Source organism: Sciurus carolinensis, chromosome 10 (assembly GCF_902686445.1).
Source record: "Sciurus carolinensis chromosome 10, mSciCar1.2, whole genome shotgun sequence".
Taxonomy (NCBI): domain Eukaryota; kingdom Metazoa; phylum Chordata; class Mammalia; order Rodentia; family Sciuridae; genus Sciurus; species Sciurus carolinensis.
Window position 1 is genome coordinate 25,909,671 of NC_062222.1, and position 17,897 is coordinate 25,927,567.

Below are 17,897 nucleotides of genomic sequence, written 5' to 3' on the forward strand. Positions count from 1 at the left end.
AATTACTATTTTGCTTATTTAGCATATCCAGAAGAGAAGTAATAAGTGAATTAGTTAAAAATATTTTATCCATGTAACACAATTTCTTGGGCAAGTTTTTTAGAAAGAGCTGTAAGATAAAATTCAAAATCAATTAAAAAAATTTTAGCCAACCAATAATAAATATTAGCATTTTTCTGTTATTTCAATGAATATTCATAACAAAAAATCATACAGTGATTGCTCTGGAGACTTTCTTCTAGTCGTATAAGATTTTCAGTGGCATAGAGAATATAAGATAAGAGTCAGAGAATGGAGGTAGATGGCAAGAAATAGGGCGGGAGGAGGAGGAAAGTTTTGGGAGCTTTGTTCAGGTACAATGACTGTAGCAGAGTGAAATATGGCTCAGAAGTGTCAAGAGTCTTCCACCTGTCACCATTAGCTACTATTTTATCAAGACAGAAACGTGAATGCAGTCCACAAGCCAGTATGCTGCCCACTGCATCTTAGAGACTTTCAGAAAAATCAGATGAAGCAAAATAAAATAATTCTAAACACTGTGCTTAAATAGAAGTCCAGAACAAAGAATTCAGTTACAGAACAGGTGGCAATTTTTCTAGAACTCTAGAAAGGATATTTATTTAAATGCAATTCATTTTGTGAAGTAAATGTTACATTCTAAAAAAAAAAAAAAAAAACCATGAAAACAAGATTTGTACCTTTATGTGCATAAAATTCAAACAATGGAGAGAATAGGCTATAACTGCCTTAGGATTAAGGAGTTGTCCGATTTTTACTATTGATCTACTGTATGGCTCATTACACAAGTCAAACTAATACAGTCCTCATTTATTAGCCTATAGAGTTCTGCAAATTGCAGTAAGATACTACAGGGTCTAAGAACAAATATAATACTAATATGTTAGTAAGCTTTTGCATTTGTTTATTCATTTATTTTTTTTAAAGCAATGTTTTGCTTAAAGGAGACATAGAAGAGGAAATGTTTTGTTGTTGCTTTTGTAATGCTAGGGATTAAACCCAGGGCAGTGTGCAATGCAAGGCAAGTGCTCTACCCCTAAGTGCATTTGCAGCCCAAGAAAATGTATACATTATAACAAATTATGAAAAGTATTACAAAAGAAGATCATGGAGAGTACTGTGGGAGTTCACATTTTTAAATAAAAGGAAGAGTAATAGCAAGGGCACAACAGGTGAACAGGACCAGGAGACCAGCAAAGACAGGGACAGACACAGAGATGTGGTTATAAGGCAACGGCCAGATCCTAAATACTACATTTGTCATGAGAAAAATTTTAACCTTTGTGTGGACATGATGTGTCACTATGTTTGTCTGGACTGTGTTTGTATGGAATGTGCAGAGATCATATTCTCTGGAAAAACAACAGGAGTTACTCCAAACCCTTCCAAAGTTAACCATGGCAAAGGGTGTATCCTGGAATGGGAAAATAAGGAACATCCTTTCCGATGTCAGAAAAAACCTAAGTCCCAGAAATCTACGTGAAGGAAACTGGATAGGTAAGTGAGTTGGTACCTGTCATACGGGGATGTGCAGAAACTAAGTAGTGATCCTCTGAGACTGAACGTCACTGAGAGCCTTGCACTTCTGCGATGATTGGTACCAGTAGAGCTTTATTTAAATACTATACTGTGAATTAAGGTGGATCTGGAAAAGTTGAAAGTAAGGACAACATATATGTTCTTGGAGAAAGTCAGTACAAAGAGCAAGAAGTCTGGCATTCTGAGAACTTTAAACACATCTACTGAGTAGCAGGTACTGTGTTAGTCAGAGGAAGAATGAACAAGAATTCTGTCTTGAAAGATATGATAGGTAATATGAAAGAAACAATCCAACCTAGGAAACAAAGTAGTCAGTAATACTTTCCCTGAGGAGGTGACCTAAAGGATGAGGGTGCATTACTTGCAAAGTAGAGATAAAGCAGTAAGGCAGAGAAGAAAAGGTCTGAACTGGAAAAGATTTATTCTGCATTCAATGTTAAGTTAAGGAAGTTAAATTTAAGTATGGCAATTACAGAATTCAAATTAGATTTAAAGAAAATTCACATTGTTGAACTGAGGAATGGATCAGAGAAGGACAAGTGGTAACAGAACAGTTAGGGGAATTGGAGTAGTGCAGGGTCACTTGTGGGTATGTAGGAGTACTGCCCATGATTTTTTCCTCTGCTTTATCAAATGCTAATACTCTTGAATAATATGGGAAAACAAATAAAACATGTTAATTATCAACTTTATTATATATTGAATTTTCCACTTTTAAGTTTGAAAATATTGAAAATTAATTTAAAACCTAAATATGTCAAAAGAATAATTTTACATTAAGATTTTTTTAATTATTATTTTTTAAAATATTTTTCTTAGTTGTTTATGGACACAATGCCTTTATTTATTTTTATGTGGTGCTGAGGATCAAACCCAGTGCTTCACACCTGCTAAGCAAGTACTCTACCAGTGAGCTACAACTCCAGCCTATTTAAAGTATTTTTAAAAGACATGTGGAAATAACTAAAGACAATCAAATTTATTTTTCTAAGGAAGACAATTATATTCCAGATGATTACTGAGACATTACCTTGGACAAATCTCTGAAGTTGCTTGGCAAGGTAAGATCTAGTTCTTCTGATTCATAATTAGTGATGACCCAGGGAAACACAGGATACTGATTTAAGTCATTGTAACCCCGTCCTAGTAGGGAAAAGAATTAGCCAATTTTAGTTGAAATTAAAAAATGAAATGATAAATCACATACATGTAAATGATAAACTATATATATATATGTGACATATATATGTATGACTTAAATATTGATTGATTATACAGCAGTGCTGGTAATTGAATCCAGCATCTCATGCATACATGGCAAAGACTAACACTGAGCTACAACCCCAAACCTGAACAAATAATTTTTGAGTGGCAGCCACTGCTACAGTACTAATCATACATTATCTCATTTAAACTTCATATTCACCCTATGAAATTAGCATCATCTACATTTTATTGATGAAAACTTTGAGGCACAAAAGGTTAGGCAACTTGATCCTAGTCATGTGACTAGTAATGACCAAACCATATCCAAATCCAGTTATTCTGGTCTTAAAGTTTATATTCTTTTAAATTACATTTGACTGATTTTCTTTACTTGAAATAAGGTAATGCTCCAAATAAAACACCCTTTTTGGGGGGTCAGGGAGGTACCAGGGATTGAATCCAGGGCTTTATACATGCTAAGTATGCACTCTACCACTTAGCTACAAGTCCCAGCCCCAACACCTTCTTTATTAAGACATTTCTTTTAAATTACAGTTTTTGTAGAGTTTTTCAAAACCAGAATCCTTGATCTGACACTAATTAACCAATGAACCAACCTAGTTTAAGTGCCTTAACCCCTGTAGATATTCACTAGTCATATGTCAAATGAGACAGCGGTATGAAGTAACTGAACTTCTCTGGTAGCTTTCAAAGTATATGGTTGTCTAACAGCAATGCACAGCACTATTAATGTTGCGCCTACCTAACCACAAATGCTGCCACATGCTCCCCTGTGTTCCCTTTAACACTGATGACATCCAGTGGCACACTGATTTACTAAGTGCAAAATCAAAGATTGAGATAACCCATCTATGCATGCATAGTCGTTCTCTGGTGCCACCACTCCAGGGAAGTGACACAATGAACAAGTTCATTCCTTCTGCAGCCAATATGCAGGCGTCTGAATCCTGACTCTATTGTTGACCAGTCTATAACCCCAGTTAAATAAAAGTCAGTGTGAAAGGACTTTTATGGTTGATGTAGGAAGACAGGAATATTAATATTGTTTGAATTCCATTCTCACTATGCATTCTACGATTTCCATTCCTTTTTCTTTGTCAATCACAGATGTCATATCAATATACAGTTGAATATTAAAGTAGTTCTTGACATATACTCTTGGTCTCTAAAGCCTTTTTACGATCTGATAACTTCATTTTACTCTATTCAGCTTGGGCTTGAGGCTTATTAGGGTGACAGAGGTCTTCTTTGACTTGGAAACAGTCTTATAAAACATGAAAACAATGACAATTTGTCACTATAAGTTAATTATACCACTATATATTTCTGTTAATATATAGGTTTAATTTATCCCAGAAAAAAATCATTAAGCTTAATAGCAAAAGACATCAATGTTATCTCTCTTTTTCCCCCACTTCCTTCTCCATCTGATTTAGATGTTATTAAATACCAAAATCTTCATCTTGTCCCATCTGCTTAAATAATCAAAAAATAATCAAAAGCTTATTGTGGGGCTGGGGTTATGGTTCAGCAGTAGAGCGCTCACCTAGTGTGTGTGAGGCACTGGGTTCAATCCTCAGCACCACATAAAAATAAATAAATAAAAATAAGACTATTTTTAAAAAAGCTTATTGTAGCCTTCAAAAAGTATGCATCAGCTTAGTGTGGTTAGACTTTTAATTAAGTTAAATTCAGTGTATAGCTACAGGATGATTACAGCTGCCAAGTGTGTCATAATATAAAAACTTCGCTGTGGCACTAAGTAATAGTGTAAAAGAAGTCTAAAAGAACATGACATTTAATCCTACCCTCCAGTGTCTATAAAACATTCAAAACAAATTATTGATTCTACTTTTTAAAAAGATACAGAGGATATATTTTTAAAACAAAGTAAATGGAAGTTATTTGAGAATAGGAACTATTTCATGAAATGAAGGCTTTATGCATTCAATTAATTTGGGTTAAGTGATTTACCTCATGCAAAATATGCCCATTAAACTTGTTATATGTTTCCAGTCTCCTTTTACTACTTAAAATCCCTTTAGGGCTACATGTAAAAAACCCAAAGACAAGCTCATAGTCAATGGGAAAAAAATGAAAGCATTTTCTTTAAAATCTGGAACAAGATAAGGATGTCCAATCTCACCACTCCTATTTAATAGAGTGCTAGAAATTCTAGCTAGAGTAATTAGGCAAGAGAAGGAAATAAAAGAGGTAAAATTAGCAAGAGAAGTCAAATTATCACTATTTGCAGATGATATCAATATATACTTAGAAGATCCAAATATTCCACCAAAAGACAGCTAGAGTTAATAAACAAATTTAGCAAAGTTACAGGTTACAAAATCAACATCAATAGCTTTCCCATATATCAACAATGAATCTGCTAGAAAGAAATCAGGAAAAAAATTCCATTCACAATAGCCTCAAAATATAAAATGAAATGCACAGGAATAAATCTAACTAGGGAGGTGAAAAACCTCTACATGAAAATGATAGAATATTGAAGAAGACCTCAGAAGATGGAAAGGCATTCCATGTTCATGGATAGGCAGAATTAATCTTATTAAAATGCCCATACTACCAAAAGCAATATACAAATTCAATGCAATCCCCATCAAAATACCAATGGCATTCTTCACAAAACTAGAAAAAACAGTCCTAAAATTCATTCAGAAGAATAGGAGATGCAAAATAGCCAAAGCAATTCTAAGCCAAAAAAGCAATGCTGGAGGCATCATGATCCCTGACTTCAAATTATACTACAGAGCTATAGTAACAACAATGGCACAGTATTGGCATAAAAATAGACACATAGACCAATGGCACAGAATAGAAGACACAGAGACAAACCCACACAGATAGTCATCTGATCCTTGACAAAGATGCCCAAAATATACAGTGGAAAGACAGCCTTTTAACAAGTGCTGGGAAAACTGGTTATCAATATGTAGAAGAAATAAATTATTACACCCTTATCTCTTACCCTGCACAAAAATCAACACAAAATGGATCAAGGATGTAGGAATTAGATCAGAAACTATGCAACCTAGAAGAAAATGTAGGGTAAATATTCCAACATACAGGCAAGGCAACACCTTTCTCAATAGAACCTCTAAAGTTCAGGAAATAATGCTAAAAATCTAATGAAAGTGATAGCATCAAATTAAAAACCTTCTGCACAGAAAGAAAACAACCAGAAATGTGAAGAGAGAACCTAAATAGTGGGGAAAAAATCTTTGCTACTTACTCTTCTGACAGAGGGTTACTATCTAGAAATACTCAAAAAACTTAACACCAAGAAACAAATAACCCAACTAATTAAAAGGGCAAATGAATTCAACAGTCACTTCTCCAAAGAAGAAATACAGATGGTCAACAAACAAATGAAAAAATGTTCAACATCACTAGCAATTAGGGAAATACAAATCAAAATTACACTGAGATTTCATCTCACACCAGTCAGAATATTAGTCATTAAGAATACAAATAACAGGTCTGAGGATGTAGTTCAGTGGAGAGTGCTTGCCTAGCATGCATAAGGCCCTGGGTTCCACCCCCAGTATCACCAAAATAATAATAATAATAATAATAATAATAATAACAACAAAAACAACAACAACAATAATACAAAGAATAAAAAATGCTGGAGAGGATGAGGAAAAAAAGGAATTTTTTTACAATGTTGATGGGATTGTAAATTAGTACAACCACTATGGAAATCAATGTGGAGATTCATCAAAAGACTTGGCATGGAACCACCAAATGACACAACTACACCACTCCTTGATATTCACCTTACAGAATTAAATTTATCACACTATAGCAATACATGCATACAAATGTTTATAGCAGCACAATTCACAAAGTCAAACTATGGAACCAGCCTAAGTGTCCATCAGAGGATGAATGGATCAAGAAAATGTGGTGTATATACACAAAGGAGTTTTATTCAGCCATAAAGAAAAATGAAATTATGTTATTTGCAGGAAGATTGATGAAAATAGAGACCATTATGTTAAACAAAATAAGCCAAACTCAGAAGATAAAGAGTCATATGTTTTCCCTCATATGTAGAAGCTAGAGAGAAAGAGGGATAAAAAAGGTACAAGACAGGAATCTCATGAAAATCAAAGGGATACCAGTAGAGAAAAGGGTCCAAGGGGTGGAAGGTACAGAGGCAGGGGGGAAGGGATATTGGCCAAATTATATTGCATTTGTGTGCATCTACAAATATGTAACAACAAATCTCATCATTATGTACAACTCTAATGCATCAATTAAAAAATGTGGGAAAAAAACTTTAGTCACTAGTTATATAATCTCTACCAACATTAACATAACTGTTCAGACTTTCTTCATTGTTTCCCCCACCAGAAGAGTTTCTCTTAATAAAATTAAGACCTGTCATTGTGAACCCCTCAACTTCTGATTCTTCATAATACTCCCTTTTCTTGTCCCCACTTCTTTAGCAGGATCTTTCTTCTTTGCTGAGTTTCCTTCGCCTGAGGTCTTGAACTTGTTTGTGTCCCTCAGAAGCTGAACAACTGTCCTTCCTCTCTATCTTTGTTGGTTTCTCTTCTCTGCCTTAACCTATCCTTTCTGTCCTATCACATTTAAGAAAACTCTAATCTATACCTAAGTTCCCATTAACCTCCAATAATACAGTTCCTTGCCATCAATTTGCTTTGCTTGCTTTAATAATGAACCCCCATGAAGTAATCAGTAATTCCCCAAATGCCAAACACAAAAGTGTGTTCTATACTCATTCTTAATTCTCCCTGACATAGGTGGCAAAGACCTTCTTATCTCTCCCCTTGCCTCTCAAAACATTTACCTCAGTTCTCTTCCTCCTGATAAACAGTCTCCAGGACCACTCATTGTTTCCTCTCCTTACTGTTTTCCCTTATTTTTCCTCTCAGACACAGTATTTCCCTGAACTCACCTCACTGCTTTCTGTATTATCTACCTAATGATCTCCTCTATGCAGATGAAATCCAATGTCCTGTGTAGAACAGCACAATCATTGTCCTTCTAGGTTTCTGCTAATGGCACTACCATTTTCCCAATAACTGAGGCCCAAAGCCAGGAAGTCTTTTCTGACACTTTCTTCTCATTTATCCCTACATCCAATCAGCTGCATATAAAATGGCTGGTGCTTTGTAAATTCTTATGATACTGAACTTTCCTTTCAATACCCACTGTCACCTCTCTAATGCAGGCTCTCATATTTTTATATGTAATTGCTCCCCAACTTTGATCTCTGCCTAGTCCCTTTTAACTTCAATTTATCTTACATATAGCTTCCAAGTCACTTTTTTTGTACAGTTCTAATATCATTTATGCGCTCAAAAACTTTCAAAAGTTTCCCAATGAACTGGCTGCTAACTGCTCAAGCTGACAGAAAGTCTTGAACAGTGTCTCCATACTAACATTCTTTCTCCTCAACATCTGCAAGAATATACACATTGCACACACATCAGTACATAAACAAACTATGCAATTGTTCTCCAGCTATACTTGATATTTTCCCATCATTCTCTTCTTGTTTATGCTGTCAGACTTCCACGGAATGACTTCTAACTCACAATCTCCTCCTCCACTAGTCAAAGTAATATCCATCCTTACACAACCACTGAAAGTTTTCCTTATCACCTCCAAAGTGGGTGAATATAATTTCCCTTTCTCTGTGCCATCTTAAACCCTATAGCATTTTTGTTACTTTTCTTGAATCTATATCCCCTTTATCTAGAATCATGTAATGAAGATTGAAGATTTTTAATCTGAAACTTCTTAAGCACAGAGTTTCATATTTCAGAACATTTTAGATTCTGCATTTTTGGAATTTGGGATGCTTAACTGGTAAAGTCTAGGCATACATTGCCAAATCCAAACAAATGTCCAAATCTGAAATGCTTCTGGTCCTAAGCATTTTGGATAAGGGACACTCACTCTATACTCACATTTGTGCTTCAAAGCACTTTTCAGAGACTAAATAACATGTCATGTTCTCCCTATATGTCCTCTGTGCCTTGAATACAAACCAAGTCAGTTTGATGAGATGAATCTTGAATGTCTCACAAATGTATTCCTTGTTTACTTTATTCAAGTTGGCACAAATGAAAATTAATGACATTTCTATTCCTTATTCAATTTCAATGAAACAGTTTCAGTGGGTGATTTTCAGTGATATTACATGATTTCAGACCTTATATCCAGTCATTTGAATTTTAGATTTTCATATATGGATCATAATATAAATATTCCTTAGTTAATATTTTACTCAGTTTTATTTTTTCTATATTGCAGTTCATTGTTTTATCATATAACATATTTCTAAGTTATTAACCCATTTTATCCCATTGTTCCAGATATGGGATAGCTATAAATACTTATATATAGCATATAATAAAAAATATAGCATAAATTATAGAAAAACATTTTAATGAATTAATATTAGTTAATATTAATTAATACAATAATATAATGTAAGCTCTATATTATGATTTCTAACCTATTTTAATGTACCTGTGTCAATTTTGTTGAAATATTAGCAGAATTGAAAACTTGGGACTTAATGAGTTAACAGGATCTTAAAAATGTTACATTGTTCTTCAATCTACCATTCCACAATGATCCCATTCTTACTATATTAAATAATCATAAATTCTTACTTTGTTCTGTTTGGTAAAAACCTTTTATATTCACTTTTAATTTCTCTCAAGTAGCCAAATGTTCATATACAAAACTGGAAACTGTTATCAACATATTTACAAGGTATTCCAATAGTAATTACAGTAACAGTAGTAGTAAACTACCCAAAATAATCTAAATATTTCACAATTAATAACTGATTCTTCAGTCACTCAGTGGGTTGACTTGGATTACCTGCTATTGTGTTGAGAAACATCAAGTACTCAAAATTTGATATCTCTCGGTGTTGCCATCGCTGGGTCATATTAGAAGCTTTAAAAAGCTGACGTGGACTTGCTAATGAAATACGTCTACAAGAGAAAGAGTTCAATGTAATTCATTGTAATTATATTACAATACTAAATCATGAATCATCTGTGCTTATTCATTCATAATAAAATCTATAATACTGAAAAGTTAAACTCATGTTAAACTAATGAATAGTAGAGATATTTCTAGCTATCATTAATGGTTAATAAATGACATGGAGTAGCCACAGGTCCATTATACATGCTCTGGTCATTCAGGTAGGCTGTCACTACAATGCCATTATAATATCCAGATTCTATAAAGGTTGGCTAATAACTGTGATTAATAATTCACTGGTTAACTGATACAAAAACAAGGAAATCATAGTAACTGCAAAATGCACATAAAATTATATTCATATGTCTACCAGTTTTAATAGTCACCTCTTAAAGATAACACATTGTGTATTATAAATTTAAATATCATACTTGCATACCCTTTGTAAAAAGGAGAAAGAGTATTCTCAAATATTTATGTTTCTATTTATGGGATGGGGCAAAGGTAGGAGAAACCATTGAGGTTTCTGACGTGGTGTATTAGAAGGTCAGGTTAATAAAAAGTAAATCCTAATGGATACCACTGATCAATGCTGAGAACAATGGGAAACAGGTGGCAGGATTTTTATAATGTCCAGATTTCAGAGCTATGTATGCTGTCACCAGTCTTCCTCCACAAAGGAAAAATAACTATTTCCTTGAAAGATTTATTGAGACTAATTTAAATACCATAAAATTTACTCATTTTAAGCATACACTTCAATGTTTATTTAAAAAGAAAATTTCTAGAGTTGTGCAGTTATTACCACAATACACTTTAGAACATTTTCAATACTCAAAACTTTGCCATGTGCCTATTTACAGACAATTCCCATTCTTATCCCACCTGTAGTAACTACCAGTCTTTTTCTTGTTTTGTAAACCTATCCTGAACTTTTGTAAAAAAAATGAAATCATACATTATATAGTATTTTGTATCAAGTTTACTGTACTAACCCTATTGTTTCTGAGGTTCATCCATATGATAGTATGTATCAGTATTTCATTCTCTTTTATCACTTAATAGTAGTCCATTATATGAATATAGGATGTAGCACATTTCATATAGTGGTTGGACATTTCAGTGAATGAACCATTTCCACATCTTTGTAATGCTTGCTTTGTATTTATTTTAGTATAGCAACTATAGTGAGCATGAAATGGTATCTTATTGTAGTTTATTTTATTATTATTTTAAAGTTTTTTAGCAAGTTAAAGTTATACATAATATCAGGATTCATTATATGTAGTTTACATGTCAATCATTGAGCATCTTTTCATGTGGTTTTTAGTTAAATTCTATAATTCTCTTCAGTGAAATGACTTTTCAAATATTTTCCTCCATTACTTGGGTTGTCTGTTTTATTATTGAGATGTAAGAGTTCTTTACACATTCTGAATATAAGACAGAGATGGTTAATTTTATGTGTCAACCTGACCAGGTTAAGGTATACCCAAAGAGAGATGGGAAAAAATTACTTCTAGATATGTCTGTGAGAACTTTTTCATTTGAATAGGCAGGCTGAGTGAAGCAGATAGCTGTCCCCAATGTGGGTGAACATCAGACAATGTAGGACTGAATAGAAAAAAAAAAGAAGGAAGGATGAATTATCTCCTCTTCTTGACTTGAAACACACCTCTTCTCCAGTCTTTGGACAGTGCAGCTCCTAGTTCTCTGTCCTCAATCCTACCCCAGCCCCATTCTTGGGCTTTCTGACCTGGGAACTGACCATCAGGTGCCCTAGTGTTCAAAGTACCTAAATTATACCACTGGCTTTCCTGAGTCTCCAGTTTGCAGAAGGCGTATCATAGGACTTCTTGACCTCCATGATCACATAAGCTAATTCCCCTTACATATACCCTTACATATGCTTAGATATGTAACTCTCCCCTTACATATCTATATACAACATATTGGTTCTCTTTCTCTGGAGAAGCCTAATACAAAGTGCTTTATCAGATATATGATACACAAATGTTTTCATTTACTTTGCAATATATTTTGAAGCATACAAGTTTTAGGTTTTGATTAAGTTTTATTATTTTTTATGGATTATGCTATTGGTATCACATCCCAGGATGGTTTACCTCTTTCAACATCAAACACTTTTCTCCCATATTTACTTTCACACATTTTACAGTTTTAGCTCTTACATGTATATCCTATAACATAGCTTGAGTTAACTTTTATGAGTAGCATGTGATAAGCTTCTAGGTTATTTGTTTGTTTTGCAATTCTGGGGATTGAACCCAGGGCCTCACACATGCTGGGTGAGCATTCTACCACTGATCTACAACCGCAGCCCACTGTGTTTTTTATTCTGAGACAGGATCTTGCTAAGGTACCTAGGCTGGCCTGGAACCTCCTGCCTCAGCCTCCCAGGTAGCTGGAATTAAAGGCATGTACCACATGCCTAGCAGCATCTAAATTGTTTATGTGTGAACATCTACTTGCCTCAGCACCACATTTCTGAAAGACTATCTGTTCCTCACTGGGTTCATTTGCAGATCCCATTTATAGATCTGGAAAAATCTGCCACCTAAATCAGAAAACAACTGACCATAAATGTAAAGGTTAATTTATGCATTTTTTAACTCTATTCTATTGATTTATATGCCTGTCCTTGTAAAAATCCCATATCCTAACTTCTGTGGTTTTAGAATTATACCCTATATATGTATATGCCAAAATATACTCTACTGTCGTATACATCTAAAAAGAACAAATTTTTTAAAAGTCTTGAAATTAGGTCATGTCCTCTAAATTTTATTCTTATCAAAATTGTTTTTGGCTATTCTAGACCCACTGCATTCCCGCTTCTCAATTTCTCCAAAATAGGGAGAATTAGAGTAGGTTTTTGATAGGCATTGTACTGAATTTATAGGTCTGGGAAAATCTGCCACCTAAATCATACTGAATCTTCTGATCCATGAACACGAAATGTATTCATCTGTTCAGGTTCATTTTTAGTTACTCTTAGAAACGTTTTATAATTTTCAGTGTAAAAGTCTTTTACTTTTTTTGTGATCTATGAATGAAGACTTTTTTTCTTTCTTCTCTAATCTGCATGGGTCTGAATTCTCCCTATTTCCTTTCCTTCCTCTCTTTATTCTTTGTTGTACGTAAGGAAATCTTCAGTATAAAGCTGAGCAGAAGGAAAAATGCTAGACATTTTTCACTTCTTGAAACACATTTAGTCTTTCAACATTAAAGAATGATGTATGCCAATAGACTTAACAACAAGAATCAAATGATCATTTCAATAGATGTAGAAAAAGAATTTGAAAAAATTCAGCACCACGTCATGTTCACAACACTAGAAAAACTAGGGATAGTAGATACCTCAACATTGTAAAAGCTATATATGCTAAACCCAAGGCCAAAATAATTCTAAATGGAGAAAAATTGAAAAGAAAACATTCCCTCTAAATACTGGAACTAGATAGGTAGACCCTCTTTTACCACTTCTACTTAACATTATCCTTGAAACTCTAGCCAGAGCAATTAGACAGGAGAAAGAAATTAAAGGGAAATGAAAAGAAGAACTCAAACTATCACTATCTGCTGATGACATGATTCTATATTTAGAAGATCAACAAAATTCTACCAGTTAGACTTCTAAAACTAATAAATGAATTCAGTAAAGTAGCAGGATATAAAATCAACACCCATAAATCAAATGAGTTCCTATATTATGAGTGATGAATTTACTAAAAGAGAAATTAGGAAAACTACCCCATTTACAATAACCTCAGGAAAAAAAAATACTTGGGAATCAAACTAACAAAAGAGGTAAAAGACCTCTACAATGAAAACTACAGAACACTAAAGAAAGAAACTGAAGAGGACCTTAGAAGATGAAAAGATCTCCCATGTTCCTGGATAGGCAGAATAGTCAAAATGGCCATACCACCAAAAGCATCATACAGATGTAATGCAATTCCTATTAAAATTCCAATGACATTCTTCATAGAACTAGAAAAAGCAATCAAGAAATTCATTTGGAAAAATAAAAAACCCAGAAGTCAAAGCAATCCTTAGCAAGAAGAATAGAGCGGAAGGCCTCACAATAAAGACCTTAAACTATACCACAGAGGTATAGGTATTGGTACCAAAACAGACATGTAGACCAATGGTACAAAATAGAAGACAGAGAGGCAAACCCACATAAATACAGTTATCTCATACTAGACAAAGGCACCAAAAATGTTCATTGGAGAAAAGATAGCCTATTCAACGAATGGTGCTGGGAAAATTGGAAAGCCATGTGAAACAAATGAAATTAAACCCCTATCTCTCACCCCGCATGAAACTCAACTCAAAGTAGATCAAATATTTAGGCACTAGAACAGAGACCCTGCAACTAATAAAAGAAATGGTAGGCCCAAATCTTCATCATGTCAGCCTAGGATCTGACTTCCTTAACAAGACTCCTAAAGCCCAAGAAGTAAAATTAAGAATCAATACATGTGATGGATTCAAACTAAAAAACTTATTCTTAGCAAAGGCAACAATCAATAATATGAAGAGAGAGTCTACAGGAGGGGAGAAAATCTTTACCACATGCACCTCAGACAGAGCATTAATCTCTGGGATATATAAAGAATTAAAAAAACTTAACACCAAAAAACCCCCAAATAACCCAATCAATAAATGGGCAAAGGAACTGAATAGAAACTTTATAGAAGAAGAAATATAATCAACAAATATATGAAAATATGTTCAACATCTCTAGCACTTAAGAGAAATGCAAATCAAAACTACTCTTTCATCTCATTCCCATCAGAATGGTAATTATCAAGAATACAAGCAACAATAAATGTTGGCAAGAATGTGGGGAAAAAGGGTCCATTCATACACTGCTGGTGGGAATGCAAATTGATGCAACCATTATGGAAAGCAGTATGGAAATTCCTCAGAAAATTTGGAACGGAACCACCATTTGATCCAGCTATCCCACTCTTCTGTTTATACCCAAAAGACTTAAAAATCAGCATATTATAGTGATGCAGTCACATCAATGTTTATAGCAGCTCAACTCACAATAGCTGATATACTATGGAACCAATCTAGGTACCCTTCAACAGATAAATGGATACAGAAAAATGTGGTAAATGGAATTATGGCATTTGCTGATAAATGGATGGAGCTGGAGAATATCTTACTAAGGAAATAAGCCATTCCAAAAAACCAAAGGCCAAATGTTTTCTCTGATATGTGGTTGCTAACTCACAATAAGGGCAGGGGGTTGGGGAGACCAGGGAAGACTAGAATTACTTTAGGTAGAAGGAAGTGAAGGGAGGGGAGAGAAGGTATGGGAGTAGGAAGGATAGTAGACTGAATCTGATATTATTATCCTATGTGCATGTATGACTACATGATTGATGCGAGTCTACATCATATGTACAACCAGAAAAAAGAAAAGTTATACTCCATTTATGTATGAGGTATCATAGTTCATTCTACTGCCATGTAAAATTGATTAAAACAAATTTAAAAATTAAAAGAAAAAAAGACACAAAAATGATGTATGCTATGGAGCTTTTGGGTAGATAATTTTTATTCATTTAGGAAATTTTCTTCTACTTCTAATCAGTTAAATGTTTTAATCATGTATGTTTATTAGATTTTTGTCAAATGTTTTTTCTTTGTTGAGATGACTGTGATTTCTGTTCTATAGTTTTATTCTATTAAGCTGCTGCACAACATAAACCAATTTGCCTTCATGTGATAAAACTCAAATGGTCATTTTATACTTCTCTTTATATACTGCTGAATTTGGTTATCTAAATTTTGTAAAAGATGTTTGTGTCTATATTTGTGACTAATATTGTATCATAGTTTTTTCCTTTTTCTTGCTCTGCCTTAGGTATCATTATTGGAATGATACTAGCTTTACACAATGAGTTAGGAAGTATTTCCTCTTCCTGTACCTTGTTGAGTTTGTCAAGGATTGTGAAGATTTGTAAAGGATCTATTTTAAAAATATGATAGTGAAGTTATTTGGTCCTAGACTTTTCTTTATGGGTAGATTTTTAAAGTAATAATTCTAAGTCCTTTCTTGTTATAAGTCTGTTCAGGTTTTAAATTTCTTCTTGAGCCAGTTTTGGTAATTCTATTTTCTAGGAATATGCCCATATATTCCAGGTTGTCTAATTTGTTGGCATGAAGTTATTCATGGTGTTGCTTCCTAACCCTTCTAAGTCCTATATGGTCAATAGTAATGTAAATTCACCTTTACATTTATGGTCAGTTGTTTTTCATTTCTGAGTTTTGTTTTCATTTTGTCCAAGGTCTATCAATTTTACCAATGTTTTTAAGAATATACTTTACTGTTTTTACTTGTTTTGCTGATTTCTGCTATAACTTTTTTTCCTTTCTTGCTTGGGCTTGCTTCTATGTTCTAAATATTGAAGCTTAGGTTACTGATGTGAGGCATTTCTGTATTTCAGATAGAGGTATTTAAAGCTACAATTTCCCCAGACACTACTTTAATCACATCCATTGAATTCTGATGTTTGTTAGAGCCATGTTGGGTGGAGAAACCACATCACTGTGATTCTCAGTCCCATGAGAAGAGGAGTAGCTAGGCACAGGAGTGGCTGAAGCATGCAGGACTGCATGGCAGAGCCATAGCAACAGATGTGGGGCAAAAAGAAAGAAGCCCCCTGGCCCAGGGGGCTCTCTAGATGCTGGGATGTATGTAGAAAGAAAGTGGTTCAGAACCTGGACCAAAGAATTGAAGAAGAAAAAAGCCCTCCCACCACTCTAGCCATGCAGTTTCGTACACCTTCCTCCCCTGCACTTCTCTAAGCTTCTAACAGTAAGACAACATGATCTCCTGGTGCTGGTTCAACCCCTTGCAGGCATGTATTAAACTTCTTGGTTAGTTCTCCTGCTCAGAAGGCCTGAATTCAAGTGATAGGATTGAGTAAAATATGCACCATGAAATGGGGAAACTAAAATGACTTTGTGAGTAGAAACTGGGCTGATTCAATAATTTGTTCTTATGGTTAAAACTGGTATTGACATGCATAAGCACGTACTGCAAGTGGTTCTGAAGCGTCAGAATACTCCAGATGCAAAAGAGCCACAGGTAGGTAGAAAAGTGACTGAAGGACTAATTCTCCTGCCATTAGCTATCAGTGGTAGGTCAGGATTTAGCAGTGTCTCTACTGTCTCATGTCCTATTGACCCACAAGTCAGAAACTTTTGTCTTAATGGCCCTGACTGCAGGGGTTATCACATCTAAACAAGAGGGGGCAATTCATAAATTCCAACAAAATTCAGGGACCTGCTTGCCAAGTACATGTTGTTAATACTGTGAGTACGAATGCACAATATTCAACCCTCTGGTAGTCAAAACCTGCTGCTAAATGCAATGGACATTTTTCAGTCTGTGTCCTTTCTCATCAGATCTTATCATCATTAAATACTATCATCCCTTAGCATCATATTTTCCAGGATCTTTCATGTTTGAGTCTCTCTTAATCTTTTTTTTTTTTTTAAGAGGGAGGAGGGAGATGTTCTATTTCCTTTACCCAATCTTTGTAAAAGACCACCAATATCTTAGTGACTTTCTGTTAAGTTTTGAAACCAATGCTGAGGTTCCTTAAGCTGCACCTCTAGTTCCTCTTGCCATCCTACAATCTCTCCCCAGATGAACTCATTCCCTCTTATGGCTTCAAATGTCCATCACACATGGTACTACATTTCAATAAGTACACCTTTCCGGTGAGCTCTAGATGTACTGCCTTGTATCTCACCAAATATTTTCAACTGAACATCTTTCAAGAGTTTCAGTTTTAATATATCTAAAATTAAACCCAATTTCTGTCCATTCCCATCCTCTCCACAACCCTGACCATATGAAGAGAAAGGTGTATACAAAAGTACATATACAAACACTGCTTCTTCAGTGTTCCTACTCTTAGTAAGTGCCACTAAGCAGCTAAAGTTAAGTTGAGTAGACATACTGAACATCTCCCTCTCTTAATCACCCTTAAATCTAACTAATCTCCAATTCCACAAATTGTATTCCCAATAAATCTTTTAAGAAGAATGTCTTCTTACAC

At 34.4% G+C, this 17,897-nt stretch overlaps 1 protein-coding gene across 1 annotated transcript in view; it reads right to left on the reverse strand.

Moving 5' to 3' along the window:
* The window catches only part of Lrba (LPS responsive beige-like anchor protein), a 703,692-nt gene that overhangs the window by 175,797 nt on the left and 509,998 nt on the right, over nucleotides 1-17,897 (reverse strand). The window contains 2 exon segments of the mRNA XM_047565822.1: nucleotides 2,588-2,700; nucleotides 9,673-9,788. Coding sequence (XP_047421778.1) covers nucleotides 2,588-2,700; nucleotides 9,673-9,788 — 229 coding nt within the window.